Genomic DNA, 17842 nt, shown 5'->3' with positions numbered 1-17842 from the left:
CTCTCTCTGTCTCCTCTCTGTGTATTCTCATGAATAAACAAAATCTTTTAAAAATAATAAATAAAAACTAAAAATTGAACTCATGGCACAGATATTGTGGAATCCGTTCTATCACTTACAATAGAATTTGAGCTAATATCAGGAGATATTACAAAAAAATAGTTTCTGTCATGAAGGAGAACAATCTAGCTGTTATGCTGGAAATCAAATTTCATTGTTGTTTTAAAGCAAGAGCCCAATGTTTCTCTTACTCATCTTCCCACTGTGTGAACAATATTGAGACGATGGATACTTAAGTTCCTAAAGTAGACTATATGTCAATTATGGATATAATTATTAATGTCATTCAGTAAATATGTGCAAATGCAGTGAATCATTGAAGGTTAATTTTGTCAGTGTTGTTAGAGGTTCGTAAGTTTTATGGATGTTTTCAAAGAACCAGATTTTTGTTTCATTGATTTTCCCTATTATTTTTTGTTTTCAACTTTATTGATCACTGAACCTATTTGTTTATGAGACATATACAAATATACTGTATGTTATTGCTCATATCTGAAGTCTAAAAAAGCTGAATTGTAGAAACAGAGAGTAGAATGTGGTAACCAGAATGTGGTTACCAGAATGGAAGTTGGGGAAAATGGGGAGATGTTGTTCTAAGGATACCATGCTCCACTTAGAAAATGTATTACTTCTGGAGATGTAATGCATAGCATTTTGATTATAGTTAACCATACTATATTATACACTTAAAAGTTGCTGAGAGGGTACATCGTAAATATTCTCATTACAAAAATGAAATTATAATTATCTGAGGTGATGAAGGTGTTAGCTAACATGTTTGCTATATTGCATGTATCCATTGCAATATATATCAAATCAACAGGTTGTACAACTTCAGCTTACACAATGTTATATGTTAAGTGTATCTCAATAAAGCTTAGAGGAAAGAAATAAAATGCACTCAGATTGGAAAGAAAAATAAAAATGTTTCTATTCACAGACACCATGTTTATCTATGTAGAAAATCCAAAGGAATCTACAAAACAAACTAAAATGACTAAGAGGCAAAATTAGCAAGATTACAGAATACATACTCAAGATATGAAAAATGAATTTTATTGTTTATATACTATCAATAATTAGAAATTGAATTTTTCATTTCTTAAGTCACAAAGGAATATAAAATAAATATATAATCAATAATAAAGCTAAAAGCTGGCTCTGGGAAAGACTAATAAAATAGACAAACTTTTGGGCAGGTTCATTCTACAAAAAAGAGAGAAGTCACAAAGAAACTATGTCAGGAGTACAAAGGATGACATAATCAGATTCTGAGGAGACTTAAAAGTTATAAGCAGCTTTGCACAACTTTATACAAATAAATTCCGACCCCCAAAGGATATTTGGCAAGATCTGGAGACTGGCTATTACATCTAGGGATGGGGAGGACGGTACCATGGACATCTAGTTGATAGAGGCCAAGAATGATGCTAAACATCCTACAGGTGCAGGACAGCCTCCACAACAAAAAATCATCAAGTACAAAATGTCAATAGTGCAAATATTAAGAAACCCTGACCTGAATTAAATTGGCAGGCTTCTATGGAAACATTAATAAACAAAGTGACCAAAGAAGAATTGAAAATCTGTATAATGGAATTGAAATAGTTTTCAAAAATCTACCTATTCCCAAAAGACACCAGGTGAGAGAGTTCTATCAATACTTCACGGAACACAAAATTTTCATTTCATATAAACAACTTTAGAAAATAGAAAAGAAGGGGAAATTCCAAACTTATTTCACAAGCAAGTATAACCTTAATATTAAAATCAAACAAGGACTCCATAAAAAATAATATAGGCCAATATAATGTAAAAATTAAAATGAAAAAATCCTAAATAAAATTAGTGAATTGAATCTAGTGCATATTAAAAGGGGAATCCATCTTAACCAAGTGTGCTTTATCTTAGCAATAAAAATATGGTTCACCATAAGGAAACCTAGCAATATAATTCACACACTAACCAAGTAAAGGAATAAACAAATGATTATTTTCAATACATGCAGGAATATCATTCAATAAAATTCAATATTCATTCATAATACTATTAATATTAAAGCTTTAGGAAGCCAAAGAGAAAAAGAAATTATTTTAATGTAATAAATGTTATCTTCTAGAAACCTACTGAAGACATATTTAATATGAAACATTAGAAACATTAGAACCAATCTATTAAAGTCAAGAACAAGGGGCGCCTGGGTGGCTCAGTCAGTTATGTGGCTGCCTTCAGCTCAGGGAGTGATCCCAGAGTCCTGGGATGGAGCCCCCCATCCCCCCACCCCCACCCCAAACCCGGCAGCCAGCTCCCTACTAGATGGGGAGCCTGTTTCTCCCTCTCCCTCTGCTTGCCACTCCCCCTGCTTGTGCTCTTTCTCTTTCTCTCTCTTTGTCAAATAAATAAATAAAAATCTTAAAAAATATAAAGTCAGGAACAAGAAAGTATAACCAGTATCTCCACTGTAAGTGTTCTAAAGATTTGGAAGGTAAAGACACAACTGTTACTATTTGCAAATGATATGCTACCACTCTAGAAAATCCAAAATATCACTTTCAAACATCTAGTGAGTTAACACGAAAAGTGGATATAAGATAAACATACAAACATATTTTCCTATACATAATAACTAATTAAAATGTAATATCAGGAAGAAATCTTAATAGCAGCAGAAACTACAAAGTACTAGGCATTAAACTTACAAAAAAAACCCCCTTACAAACAAAAAGGGCACAGCCTTCATGGAGAAAACTATAAAGTTTACTAAAAGAAATAAAAGAAGTCCTGAATAAATATACATTATTTGTAGACAGGAAAGTATTTGATAGTATTTATACTATCAATATGTCCATTCTTCCCAAACAAATCTATAAATTTAATGCAATTACAATAAAAATCAGGATTTCCTTCAAACCTGACCAAATAATTCTAAAGTTCATATGAAAGATTAAAGATTGATAATGGCCAAGGCACTGCAATATTGATGAAGGAATGGAAAAATAGATTAAAGGAAAAGACTAGTGATCCAGAAACAGGCCCATGTGTATAATCAAAGTAGCATTTCAATACAATAGGAAAAGAATAACTCATTAAGTGGCTAACCATTTAGGAAAATACTAAGTTAAATTTCTTTTTTTTTTTTTTTTAATTTTTATTTATTTATGATAGTCACAGAGAGAGAGAGAGAGAGGCAGAGACACAGGCAGAGGGAGAAGCAGGCTCCATGCACCGGGAGCCCGACGTGGGATTCGATCCCGGGTCTCCAGGATCGCGCCCTGGGCCAAAGGCAGGCGCCAAACCGCTGCGCCACCCAGGGATCCCCTAAGTTAAATTTCTATCAAAATCCACTTATAAAAAACAATTAGGAATTAAAAGAGTTATAGATAAAAAAGGAAAACAAAGTATTAGAAAACTTGATAATGTGTTAATGATCTTAGGGACAGAAAGGCTTTATTAGTTTTTTAGGGATGCCACTAAAAATTACCACAAACTGGGCGACTTAAAACAACAGAAATGTATTTTCTCACATTCTGGAAGTCAGAAGTCCAATATCAAGGTGTCAGTAGAGTTGGTTCCTCCCAGAAGCTCTAAGGGAGAATCTGTTCTATGTTTCTCCCCTAGCTTCTTGTGGTTGCTAGCAATCTTTGGCATTCCTTGGCTTATAAATACATCACTTCCATCTCTGGCTCTGTCTTCACATTGCCTTCTCCTTCTTATGTATCTTTCCCTTTTCTTTTTTTAAAATGATGTATTTATTTATTCATGAGAGACAAGGACTAAGAGAGAGAGAGGCAGAGACACAGGCAGAGGGAGAAGCAGGCTCCTTGCAGGGAGCCTGATGCGGAACTCGATCCCGGATCCCGGGATCATGACCTGAGCTGAAGGCAAGCGCCCAACCTCTGAGCCACCTAGGCGTTCCTCCCTTTTCTTTTCTTTTAATTCTTTTTTTTTAATTTTTTATTTATGATAGTCACACACACAGAGAGAGAGAGAGGCAGAGACACAGGCAGAGGGAGAAGCAGGCTCCATGCACCGGGAGCCCGACGTGGGATTCGATCCCGGGTCTCCAAGATCGCGCCCTGGGCCAAAGGCAGGCGCCAAACCGCTGCGCCACCCAGGGATCCCCATTCCTCCCTATTCTTATGAGGACACTTGTCATTGGATTTAGGAGCCAGTAGGAAATCCAACAGGATCTCATCTCCAGAACCTTAATTACATCTACAGCCCTATTCTTATGAGGACACTTGTCATTGGATTTAGGAGCCAGTAGGAAATCCAACAGGATCTCATCTCCAGAACCTTAATTACATCTACAGAAGCCCTTTTCCAAATAAGGTCACATTCACAAGTTCTGGGTGGACATATCTTTTGGGGACTCACCATTCAACCTCCTAGAAAGGCCTTCTAAAATAAGACAAAAGTGAAAAGACTCATAAATTTGACTTCATTAAAAAATAAAAAATAAAACACCATAAAATTGCAAATAGACAAACTACTTATGGGAAAACAAGTACAATATCTCTTTTAGATTTCTTTTTAAGAAAAGCTAAAATGCAAAATACATATATTTTTTTAAATTCCTGTAAATCAATAAGAAAAGCAGCCCAATAGAGAAATGACTAAGTATCTAAAGAAGAAATAAACTAAACATAATATAATAAAATATAAATTAAATTAAACATAAAAAGATGCTTAATGACATTAGTATTCAGGTAAACAAGACTTAAAGATACCATTTTGTACCCATTGGATTGCTCAAAATTAAAATCTAATAATATCAAGTATTGGTAATAATGGAGGAAGTGGAGATTCATTCACTACTGGTTGGTACAAGTAATTTAAATGGCTTTTTGGTTATATCAAAATTTTAAATGCCTGTTTTCAAAACACCTGTATGTATTCACAAGACATATAAACAAATTCCTTGAAGTAGTGTTTTCAAAAGCTCAAACCTGGAAACAAACAATGTAAATGCTCATCAATAGAGAAATGCCTAGTTCTATAGCAAAAAAAAATGAAAGGTGCTTTTGAAAAATTTTCAATTCCTTAAAAAGTTCCAAGGTCGAAATATCTATGAACTTTTTGTATTGTAGCAAGTTGTTCTGTTATGTACACACTTTAGTACAGATGGCTATTTTGAGAGAGTGTAAGCAAAACCAGTCATAACAAATGGATTTTGTATTTGCAAGGTTTGTTTTTCTCTCAGCATGTTATCATTTTGAGCTACATTTTTGAAAGCACATATGACAGGTGTACTTACCAACTGTGCCTGAAATAATTGTTTTTTGAAAAAAATCTACCACTGCAAATCTCTAGCTTCCTGTCCTTTCTTCATGTTGAAATTATTCCTGCATAAATTTACTTCATATTACTCAGGTGTATTTATTTATAATTTATGTTCTGCCTACTTTTTGAATGATTTTAAGATAGCTTTTTAAAATTCATAGGTAATAAGACAATTAAAGATAGCTCAAACTCAAAGTGTATGTGAGGGAAGGGTTCTCAGTAGAAACATACATATGCCTTAACTCTTGGTAATTTATATTAAATTTAGTTGTAAACTTCCTGGTAGGAGCATTGATTAAAAGAGGGACTATTACAAGTTAAGGAGAGCTAATAACTATTTTCTTTTTCTCATCCTAAGTTCTGAAAAGTACTTCTTGCATGGTTTTTACCTATCTAGGAAAAATGTCCTCTATAAAACTTTTGCAAAAGCTGCAGAGATGTTCCTCATATCCTAACATACCCTTGATAATGTCTTTTAGTGTAAATGTTAGTTGATTTTTGGGCTTCGTATTATTTTGTTTATTTTTGGTGAGACTTGGCTAATATGGTCCAGTTATATTGCCTTCTGCTCTGGTGAAAATTAAAATATTTAATAAAGTGTTTATTAAAAGATGGCCCCCTTACCACCTGCAAAATAATTTAAAAAAATAGAGAAATGCCTACGTAAACATCATGGTGTATGATAACATGACTAGATCTCCATGATATAATTTTGGATGAATAGGGCAGTCTGTACAACAGGAAGTAGAGTATAATAGTGTTTATGTTAAAAAGAACACACACACACACAAAAAAAAAAGAATACACAGAAAACAAGAATATTTTATATACATTTCTACATATACATTAATCCATAGGAAAAAAAGTCTGGAAGGATACAAGCCAATCTCGTAACAGTGGTTCCCTTTGGGAAGGGAGATAGAGAAGCCCAAGATTGTGGGTGATACACAGAAAGAACATCAATCTTATCTGTAATGTTTTAACTTTTTTCATGAAGAAATGTGTTTATATACTACTTATACAATTTTTCTAAAAATTGAATGGGAAATGATGGAAAGAAGATAGTGTATAAAACTTTTCTTTCGGGATCCCTGGGTGGCGCAGCGGTTTAGCGCCTGCCTTTGGCCCAGGGCGTGATCCTGGAGACCCGGGATCGAATCCCACGTCGGGCTCCCAGTGCATAGAGCCTGCTTCTCCCTCTGCCTGTGTCTCTGCCTCTCTCTCTCTCTCTCTCTCTCTCTCTGTGACTATCATAAATAAATAAAAAAAAATTTTTAAAAAAAACTGTTCTTTCAAGAAATTTAATAATAAAAGATTTATTATTACTTAATAATAAGAGAATAGCTAAGCAAACTGAGGGACATGTACTAGAGGGAAGATTAGTACAGATATTAACATAAACTATAAAGCATGGAAATATTTATAAAATATGAAGTTTTAAAATTTTTGGACTTTTGAAGATTAATACAATAAAAGCTTCCAGGTAATATAAAGGACCAACAATAAAATGTTCCCAGGAACTTGGAAATAAAATTTTATCTGAGAGTTAAACTATAAAAGTAATATACATTGAATCAAATAAAAAAATCACCTTCAAAAAACATAATGGCTTCCAGACCAGCAAGCCTTGGTTATAACTTGATTGATAATTTTGACCTATTTAAACAATGTGTCCATGAACCATGGAAGCACAGAAAAGGGAGAGTTGGCGAAGCCAACATAGAGCTGACTTGGTAGTTACTTAATCTTCCTGTGCCCTAGTTTCTCCATCTCGATATTAGTATTTACTTCATACAGTTACTGTATAAAACAAAATAGCACTTGGTAAGGAGCAAGGCTTATACATTATTTAAGTTAGGGACCCATGGTGATGAAGCCAACATAAACTGTCACAGTTCTATTTCTCATTATCGACCAGCATTCTGGTTTCCATACATCAGTCTCATAAGGAAATCGGGATGAGTCAGCCTCCTGAGTCTGACCAGTTCTGGGACACTGAGGAGATCATGTTTCTAAGGCTGAAGGATTAAATTTTTTTTATGATAGTCACACAGAGAGAGAGAGAGAGAGAGGCAGAGACACAGGCAGAGGGTGAAGCAGGCTCCATGCACGGGGAGCCTGACGTGGGATTCGATCCCGGGTCTCCAGGATCGCGCCCTGGGCCAAAGGCAGGCGCTAAACCTCTGCACCACCCAGGGATCCCCTAAGGCTGAAGGATTAAATACTCAGCCTGTATTGAGGTTGAAAGCACCAAGGTAATGCCATCCAGCCAGACTTCTTGTTAGCCAGCCAGTTATCTTTCTTGGTGTCACCCTACCTTTAGTATTCCTAATCTATTCATACTTCTAAATAATTTGGTGTGGGGGAGATCTGTGCAGAAGGAATAAAAAGACTAGAAAAGTTACACTAAAATATTAGCAGGTGGTTGTGTGTGTGAAGGAATTATGGGTGATTTACTTGACTCTTCTATACTTTCCAAGTTTTCCCTAGTGAGTATTTATTATTTTAATATTTTTAGAACATTTTTAAATTATAGTAATGTGAAGAAAAAGAGCACTAGGTGAAGGAAACAAATATAGAGACAAGGCTTCCGAGGCTACAAGCTGAGGGGAAGATGTCAGGGAGTAATGGCCAGAGCAGGGAAGGTCAAGGACTCTTTCCTCCAAAATGAAGTAGTTTTCTCTGGAAAGACTTTTTATCCCGCTGTGCACTTGGGCCTTGAAATGGCTCTTTATTTGCCAGTCCTAGCATTTGCGTAGCAACTGACTGCAATGGAAACTATTTGCTTGAGAATTCTAAATGTATCACTCTAATTGTAATACTGACTGCCTGTTGAAACTGAAAGTTCCAGATCCGAGTTTTTGAACATTTCATCATTCTTCATCATCAACACTACCAAATATTTGCTAGTCACCTCCTTGGTGCCAGGCTTGATGCTAATTTGGGTAAGGGTGTTCCAGGTGTTGAAAGGGAGGGAGCTTGTGAGAAGAGACTAAATTTAGAGAAATAAAAAGGTAAATGAAAATGAAAAATCACTGTACCAGGTAGGTGGCTAGAGACGCCTTAGAATCACAGATTCTCCGAGTTGGATTTGAAAGGTCAGTCTAATTCTCTTACCCTGAGATTCAGACAGCAGTTGTTACTTAAAGTGAGCTTTGAAAAGGCGTGCAGACTTTGCCTAAGCGGAGATCAGGCAAGGCGGTTGAGGGCAGCAAACCGAGGGAACAAGGGCCCTAAGGCCCCGGGACACTCTGCGGGGTGAGGACCGATTACCATGTGGAAAATGATCAGTGTTACCTGCAGGCCTCTTTTCTATCCTCCCTTTAGCCTCTTTATTTTCGGCTGAGTCTTTGTTGCCTCAGCCCTGTGACCTACGGGTGCCTGAGGAAGCCTTCCAAAGCAGTTATGCAATCTCTGCCAAGGCGGTCCTGAGGCACCGCTCCCTCCCAGCCCAGTTAGGTCCCCACTCCGGGACTAGTTTCCTCAAAACTCACCACTGCCCCCTCCTTCCCAAGCCTGGCTATTCACCAGTTTCTATGGAATAAAGTACCTCTTGTTTGGTTTGGGTCAGAGTAAGGAGTTTAATCCGACTTTTTGTCAAAAGTATAAAATACAGTAAAACCCCGGAGATTCCACTTCTTTAGACCCTGCCGCCATCGTGCAACTTGCCTTTGAGGTCTGAAGTTACCATAGGTTTCTAAAACTAGGCCGACGGAAGAAATGGCCTCCTCAACATCCTGGGTGCACAGCAAGAATGGAAAACTTCAAAAGTCGTTTGGAGGTGTTTCGAAAGTAAACCTCTGGAAGCATATTGCCTACTGTGAAACATTCTCGGCCGCAGAGTGGGCGGGGGTGCTGGGGGTCCGCGCTTGCGGGGCGAGCGAGGCTAATCCCTAGGTCGCAGCGCACAGCTGCCAGGACCCGCGGCGCCCGCCCCGCCTCGTGCTCGCGTCTCCCGCAAGGTGGAGGCGGCGCTGCCTCCGGTGACCATTGCCGGCAGCTGCGCGGGAGCCTCTGGCCGGTAGCGGTGGCCGTGGCCGTGAATTCAGCGGGGGATGCAAGATCCTGGCTTGGAGGCTGGACGGGAGTAAGGGTGGCAGAGAGCAGCCCCGAGGGAGCTAAGCGGGACCGCTGACCGCGGGAGTCTCAAGCACTTGCTTTCGTGCGGTGGGCTCCAGAGGCCGCTATCGCGTGGACTGCTAGCGCTCCAGGCCTGAGCAGTGGGAGGGCTCTTCCGGGGCCTAGCACTCGGGCTTCCCACCGCGGTGGGCGGAGCTGCATTGGAGCCTCCTAACTTGGAGGACCTCAAGCGCCTCTGGCGCACAGGCTGTTTCTCTCTGAGGGGATTGGAAACGTGGCGTAATGAGGAGCCGGAGTAACTCTGGTGTCCGACTGGATGGCTACGCCCGGCTTGTACATCAGACCATCCTGTGCCATCAAGTAAGTGGAGGGGTGTTCCCCCGTAATCTTCTAGGATGTGCAGTGTGATAGCCTAGATGGAGACCGCTGGGTGAAACATTCCCCCCGCCCCGCTCCGTGTGTGTATGTGTGTGTGTGTGTGTGTGTAGCAGGTTCTCCCACACATCCCTAGCTGGGGAAGCCATGGAAGACCCTGAAAAAAAGATAGGTGTTGGGCTGAGAACAGAACTAGGGTCAAGCACCGTTAGCTTGAGCCCTGAGCCTTGGCTTCCATGCCTGCCCCTCCCCCATCTGCTAAGCCACCAGCAGGGCTCCAGGGGGCACAGTTGAAATACGCGTTGAAGCTTGTTTGTTGACAACCCCCTCCTCTGCCCCAGGTTTGGGCGTCATCTTCCTGTCCTCCATCCAGAGAAGAGAAGTAGGGGAACATTTAGCCATCTTAAGACTAGACTAATGTGAAGATTTGAAGTAACTTGTATATACTGTTAATTATATATTTTTTCCTACTCCTTTAATGCTAGTCTTCCATTGATAGTTTATTCTTTCTAACTGGAAAGCTAAAATACTGCCTTTCTTATAACGATACTGACATTTCAGACTCGGCAAGGCTTCAGCTAGCTTTTTCTCTTTATTCAAGATAGCATTTGCTTGCACTTGGTCAGAAGAGGAGGTTATAAAACTCAGGAGTAGTGAAGTAGAAGAAAGACCAAAGTTCCTAAGTAACCCATTTGATAGGTTTGGTCTCCTCATATTATTAACACCGTATGGTTACCTGCCTGTCCTGTTTTTCTTGGTCTTGCAGAATCCAGTAACTGGATTGCTTCCAGCCAGCTATGATCAGAAAGATGCCTGGGTCCGAGATAATGTGTATAGTATCTTGGCTGTGTGGGGTTTGGGCCTGGCCTATCGGAAGAATGCTGACCGGGATGAGGATAAGGCAAAGGCCTATGAACTGGAGCAGGTATTCAGAATAAATATACAAAGAGATCTGGAGCTGTGTGTGCTAGTGGGTGTGGGAGGGGGGTTTGGAGAGTAGGGATTAAAGTAAACATAGCCCCCAGGAGCTAAAAGAACTGTATTTTGCCTTTCTCCCTCCCTCTTCACTTTCTTGAAATTACATTCCAAAAAGCTTTCCTGTATTGTACTGAATTTTTTTTTGGTGTAGTGGAAACTTGAAACTTGCTGATTCAGGCAGAGAGGGCACAGTCTGTTCTGTTATAGTGGAAAAGCCTATCCTAGGATCTTTGCTGAAATTTATAATCCTCTAAGTAAAGGTATTTTGCAGCCTCAAGCATATTTATTCACATCGAGAAGAATGTTTGGGGACAGGTATTTATGATTTTACTTCATTTTTAAAAATGATACGTGATATTTGTCTGAGGATAATGGACACAAATTAGCAGACCTTCACAACTAGACACAAGTAAAGAATTTGTTGATTTTTATACCTATGACCACCATTTCAGAGCCTGTCCTCCTCCCTTAGCAAAATAAGGCCAGAGTTAGCAGATGCCTCTAAGCCAACTTTTAAGGCCCTTCACCTTTATAGAAAGTAGCATCCTTTATAGAACTATTTAGACAGAAAGTGCTGCATTCTCTTGAATGACCCAGAAAATTATATTCTGGGCTATGTAGGTCTCAATGCTGTCACACTCTGTTTCGTAAGGTAAGTGTGAATTCTTTTCCATTGGTGGAGAAGATTCTACACCAGCCATTTGCTCAAGTCTTATCCTTCAGACTTAGGCAATCTGAGCTCTAGTCTTCATCTATAAATCAGAATATTGAGATTTGGTTATTTTTAAGGGTATCAACATATTGCGAGTTTCAGGCCTTGGCAATAGGGAAGTTTCACCATGTCCTCTGCAACAGCAGGTATTTGTTTGTTCCTTCAAGCCATTATTGAGAGGGACTTAGGCCCATCAGAAAAAAATGGCCACTCACACACACACAAAAAAAACTGTTGGAATTTTTGCTCCAGCTCAGGAAGTACAGATCAATATTTTTATGACTTATAAAAATAATACATAACCATTGTAAGAATTTAGAAAAAATGGAGGAGTATTTTAAAAATTCAGTAACCCTACTCCTCCTTCCACCCATGAAATCTTACATCCTACTGTAATATTTTGCTATTTTGATCTCAGTATTTTGTTTGTTTAGCTAGAGATATTAATATCAGTGAAACAATACCCATGATTTGATACCTAGTACAAGTTGACCAATTTTTTTCAATACTATTAGAAGAAATCTTTTGTCTCCTTGATGACTAATCATTCTGCAAAGTTAACATCTTTCCTTCTATGATCCAGGAAGAAAGAATTTTACAGAGGAAGGGGAAAAATTAAGGAAACATTGAATTACTTTAAAATTTTAATGTTTCATTAATTAGTTTTTAACATAGCCCAAAAATATTTTTCCTACTATTTCAGTAATAACTTCAAAATATCTCAAAAACATTATGGCAGTAGGAAACATCTTCAAAATAGAAACATTTCCCTGGGAATCCTAAAATTTCTATGGACTTTCATTGTGAATTAAAATAGATTTTATTATCAGGTCTCATTAATTTTCTTTCTCTGAACCGACTCAGTTAATTCAGACCAGGGATCAGAAAACCATCTCTATAAAGGGCCAGATAGGAAATATTTTTGGCATTGTGGGTCACATGTGATCTCTGCCCAACTACTCAGCTCTTCGGTTATTGCACAAAAGCAGCCAGAGATTTATTTACAAAACACATGGTGAGCTAGATTTGTCCCTAATCTACATGAGTGGTTCTAAACTCTGGCTGTACAGTGAAACCATTTGGGAAGCTTTTAAGAAATACCCTTACTGGACCCCACCCTAAACAATTTAGATAAATCTCTGGAAGTGAAGCCTTTAATATTTTTAAAAGGCATTAATATTTTTTAAAAAGTACTGATTCTAAAGTGCAGCTAAGGATAATAAGCACTGATTTATGGCTAATAAATGAGTATATATTAAATTCAGAAAATCCATACATTAAATTCCCACCTACTGTCAACTCTCCGTTACTGTGTGGATTTTCCCAAACCACTGATGGTTAATCATTTTTACCCTTCCTTCCAACTCTCACTTTGGTTTCTAAGAAACAATGTCAGAGAACTAAAGAGAATTAGGAGACAAGGGTTTAGGTGGCTATTCGATCTTAGATTGAGAATATAACTATATGAAAACATGTATGTTTTCACAAATGCCCTTTGCTCTTAGTCACATAGACATACACCCATAAAAATAAATAGGCACACAAATAAACACAGCTCTTTGGATGCGTGAAGTTCTGCTTCTCCCTTAGTTTTGTTCTCTTTGTGTAGTCTCTTATCTTTTCTTAAGAGTTTAACTATTACCTTTGTAAGAATGACTTCCAAAACCCCATCTTACCTCTGATCTCACTTCTTATTTTCATTGTCTTCTGTTCCATTGCACCTTCATATCCTATGGCTCCTCAAGCTCAGGATGTCTGAAACCCCATGTTCCCTATTAAAAACAAACAAAAGAGACTACCAAAAAGAGCAACTCAGCGTACATCCTTTATTCTCTTATTGGTATCCTTGTTTTACCTTATTCACGTGGGCAACATTATTTAGGAATTTCCTATAGTCTATTCCATGGAACATTAGGTCAACTAAGTTTGGGGATATGTTAAACAGTGGGTTTCTTTACTCCATTATTCCTCAGAACCTTTGATGTACTAATGTGCATTTCAAATCTAAGATAAGGTTGGGTTTTACAAACTTTCCAGAATTTTTTGGACTAACTAGTGTTCTATAAATCAGTGTTTGTGGGGCACCTAGGTGACTCAGTCAGTTAAGCATCTGCCTTTGGCTCAGGTAATGACCCCAGAGTCCCGGGATTGAGCCCACATCTGGCTCCCTGCCCAGCAGGGAGTCTGCTTCCCCCTCTGCCCCTCACCCTGCTTGTGCTGTCTTTCCCACTCTTTCTCCCACAAATAAATAAATAAAATCTTTTTTTAAAAAGTGTTTGAAAAGTGCTGCCGTGTGGGGGATTTTTTACTTGTCCGTTTTGCCTTTTGATACATGCAGACCAAAGTCTGTTGATTCTTATAATTTTTCTTGAATTCATCTCCTCATTTCTATTCCCTTCTGCCTCAACCACAGTCTAGACTTTGATCACTTAACACCGTTGTGAAAATTTTAATTCTATCATTTGCATTCTCAGCAATTTGTGGCTCTCCTTTCCCTACAAGTAAATCCAGATGTTTTAGATTGATAGGCAGGACTCTCTAGGGGTTGGTCCTAGCCTGCTTTTTCAGTATTATATCATTCTGGTGCCCTGCATTGTCGCCCCTGGTGCCAACCATGTTGGTGTCTTCAGTGTTCCTCTAACAATCCTGTAATAAAAATATCTGACATTTGTGTAAATACTGTTTATTTTACTACATATTTCCCCATAATTACTAGTATTTTATTCTCATAACACCCTGTGATTTAGGTATTATCTTCCTTAATTTACAAGTGAAGGGATTGAACCTTGGAGATGAAAGTGGAATTTGGTGGTGCCATGAATACAACCTGGATATTATGACTTCAGATTAAGTCTTTTTGAATTTTTCTCCATAGAAGTCATGGACATTTTCACCTCCAGATCTTTTTACAAGTTGTTTCTTCCACCCACAATGCCTGTTCCCTTCCAATCTGAACTAATAACTCCCCTTTCAAAGCCCAGCACCAGTCCCACTTTTTCTGTGACTTCTGTCCTCATAAGACTACCACTCAATTGTACAGTGACCACTTCTTTCTCGGAACTACTTTCTTGGAACTTCTAGATCACTTGTGATCTGAAACACTCAACATGTTCACTTTTCCATGTAGCAGACTTTGTGTAATTATTATGTGGCAGGCCCTGTACTAGATATAAAAAACAAAATGGGACAAAATGTTTATATTTAGCTTTCATTTTATTTTTAAAATTTTTAATTTATAGAAAAGTTATAAGAATAGTAAAATGACCATATTTACATATACTCTTTATCTAGATTCACTAAATTATTAACATTTTGTCATATTTGCATCCTCCCTCTCTCAAAATGTACACACACACACACACACACAGTTTTTTTGATAAGCGATTTGGGAGTTCTTGCAAACATGGAATGGACATTTTTAAAAATAAAGCCTTCTTGAGGTGCCTGGGTGGCTCAGTCCGTTAAATGACCAACTCTTGATTAAGGATCATCAGGTCATGATCTCAGGGTCATGAGATAAAGCCCCACCTTGGGCTCTGTGCTGAGCATGGCTCTCCCTCTGGCCCTCCCCTGCTCCACGCCCCCCCCTCTAAAAAAATAGTAATAATGAAGTCTGCTTAGTCTGTTGACTTAAGGTTTTATTTCTTAACCTGGTCTCTATCCCTTTTTCTTAAGGAGTTGATAGTCTAATGGGGGAAACAGATACATAAGCAAATAGTTAAACACTACATTAGGATAGATACTATAGGTACTATATCTATAGGAGATAAGTACAGTACAAAGTTCTGTGGGACACAGAGGCAGAAATATCTTTACCTTGAACAAAGCAAGGAAGGATGCACAGAGGAAATGGATTTTAAAGGATAACTAGGAGTTGTTAGGTAGACTATGTTTATAGTTTAGGGTTTTTTTTTTTTAATTTTGTGTTCTGTCTCCCTTATTTTTATGTTCCACAAAGTCTGATAGACTGTTTTGTATATTTTAGATGCCCAACAAACATTTGATTGTACATATACCTGGAGAGAGAGATTAATACTTACATAGATATGTTTGTATATAGTTATGTATCCTTATATGTCAGTTTACAAATATATAAATTCATATCCTCAAAAAGCATAGGTGAGAAGAGGGTGTCACTTGATGTGGTTAGAAGCCCTAGCATATTAATGAACATATATAATTAATGCTGACTAGAGCACTGAAACCGAAAATGGCCACTTTGGGGGAACACAAAGTACAGATAGCTTCCTTCATTCCTGCATCCCCATGCTTTCTATTAATTTTATCTTGACTTGTAAGCTAGAACTTGAGAACAGACATGGCTGACAGTGGCCATTCCAGGAGGACAAAAGTGGAATCAGGAATTCCCCACTGGGTCCATGATTCTCACATTTGCTGTTTAGGTTAACAGGGCACCTGGGTGACTCAGTCGGTTAAGCATCCAATTCTTGATTTCACCTTGGGTCATGATCTCAGGGTCGAGTTGTGAGATCGAGCCCCTGTCAGGCTCTATGCTGGGCATGGAGCCTGCTTCAGATTCTCTCTCTTCCTCTGCTTCTACCCCTCCCTGCTCTTGTGTGTATGCACACACACTGTCTCTCTCAAAAAAAGAAAAGAAAGAAAAGAAAAAAAGAAAATGTAGATGGCAGCAGCAGGGCTTGATGGTAAAGAAAGTTAAAAAAAAATGTGATAGAAACCTGTAAAGTATGTGGTAACATATAGAAGATAGTTCAGAATTGAATCAAGTTCCCCACAGAGGAGGCTGTGTTAAATGGTTTCTCTAACAGGGTACATTAAAAGGATGGTCTCTTTCATTAGGGTCAAAGTAGTGTTAGAGATTTTCTTATGGGGGATCCCTGGGTGGCGCAGCGGTTTGGCGCCTGCCTTTGGCCCAGGGCGCGATCCTGGAGACCCGGGATCGAATCCCACATCGGGCTCTCGGTGCATGGAGCCTGCTTCTCCCACTGCCTGTGTCTCTGCCTCTCTCTCTCTCTCTCTCTGTGTGACTATCATAAATAAATAAAAATTAAAAAAAAAAAAAAAAAAAAAAAAAAAAAAAAAGAGATTTTCTTATGGGATTGCAGTCAATTTCATTATTTATAATAAATGCTTCATGCTTTAAAAGGTGACGAGATCATATACTGCTTGCTTGTTCTCTCGTGCGCAGGCACACTCACTTGCTCTCTAGCACACGCACATTCTTCCCTCCCATATATATTTACTTATATATTTATATATTTCTTCCCTTGATTTGTAAGGAGAAGGCACCATTTGTAGACAGAAATTACTTAAGAAAGGGAACTCTCCCAAGGAAACACTTTTTTTTCTCAAAAAAAGACTACATAAGGAGTTGGAGTATAATTTAATAGACACTTATTCTTATCATGCCTATTGCTTATAGTCCCACTTCAGTGTTTTGAAGGGATAACAGAGTGATCTGGCTCCCAAATAGATTAGTTTTCAGAGGTGTCCTGAAGTCACCTCTGAGCTAGCACCTCTGATGCTATGTTTTCCAAAACATATTGCCTACCCATGCCACTGTTGATGGCCCTTCTAGTGTCATGTCCTATAACTAGTATAGCATATTATTACTATACTATTTATAATTAAATATATTATTATTACTGTGTTATAGTATGCCAACTAGTATAGCATATAATTAGTGGTCAGAATTTTGGAATGTGATTGGAAAACTAAGTGCTTTAGAAATTGCCAAGCCCTTGTAAGAGAAAGAGTGGTAACTTGAGACTGAAGAATGACTGTAGCTCTTTTTTTTCATGGAAAAGAAGTTGAGTTGTGCTAACAATTCCCATTTACACTTCTGAATTGAAGTGCATTAATTCTTTAAGGAAAATGTACAGATAAATATATCTGTGAACTCCTGAAGAGAAGTCTTGGCTACTTTAGAAGAAAAAAAAATAATGATATTGACTTCTCTAGGCCATAAGATCTATTATAGAATATCCCCATAGCTTTAGGACTTTTGAGCTGACTTGCCTCTTTTCTCCAGGCAGAATGTCCTCTAACAGGATGGTTGGCTTGGTTTTACATAAGCCTGTTAGAGCTTGGAGTTGTTTTTGTTTTTGTTTTGACTTGAAGAAAGCACCAACTGAGCTTTTTTTTTTTTTTTTTTTTTTTTTTTTTTTTTTAATTTTTTTTTTATTGGTGTTCAATTTACTAACATACAGAATAACACCCAGTGCCCGTCACCCATTCACTCCCACCCCCCGCCCTCCTCCCCTTCTACCACCCCTAGTTCGTTTCCCAGAGTTAGCAGTCTTTATGTTCTGTCTCCCTTTCTGATATTTCCCACCCATTTCTTCTCCCTTCCCTTATTTTCCCTTTCACTATTAT

General features: G+C 38.2%; 1 protein-coding gene across 9 annotated transcripts in view; it reads left to right on the top strand.

Annotated features, from left to right (window-relative positions):
- Positions 1-9297: 9297 nt before the first annotated feature.
- Positions 9298-17842, top strand: part of PHKA1 (phosphorylase kinase regulatory subunit alpha 1) — a 180379-nt gene continuing 171834 nt past the window's right edge. For 7 of the 9 annotated variants that reach the window (XR_005386338.1, XR_005386340.1, XM_038587725.1 and 4 more), the window contains exons 1-2: positions 9299-9783; positions 10565-10723. Coding sequence is in view for 6 of the 9 variants with exons in the window: in XM_038587725.1 (XP_038443653.1) it covers positions 9706-9783; positions 10565-10723 (237 nt within the window). In the remaining 3 variants the exon portion in view is untranslated. Of the gene's footprint in view, positions 9784-10564; positions 10724-17842 lie in introns of all 9 variants that reach the window. The other 2 variants (XR_005386339.1, XM_038587724.1) reach the window with 1 other exon arrangement.

This window comes from Canis lupus, chromosome X, assembly GCF_011100685.1.
Source record: "Canis lupus familiaris isolate Mischka breed German Shepherd chromosome X, alternate assembly UU_Cfam_GSD_1.0, whole genome shotgun sequence".
NCBI classification, from domain to species: domain Eukaryota; kingdom Metazoa; phylum Chordata; class Mammalia; order Carnivora; family Canidae; genus Canis; species Canis lupus.
The sequence above is the reverse complement of the archived record's forward strand: the minus strand, read 5'-3'. Positions and strand labels throughout refer to the sequence as shown.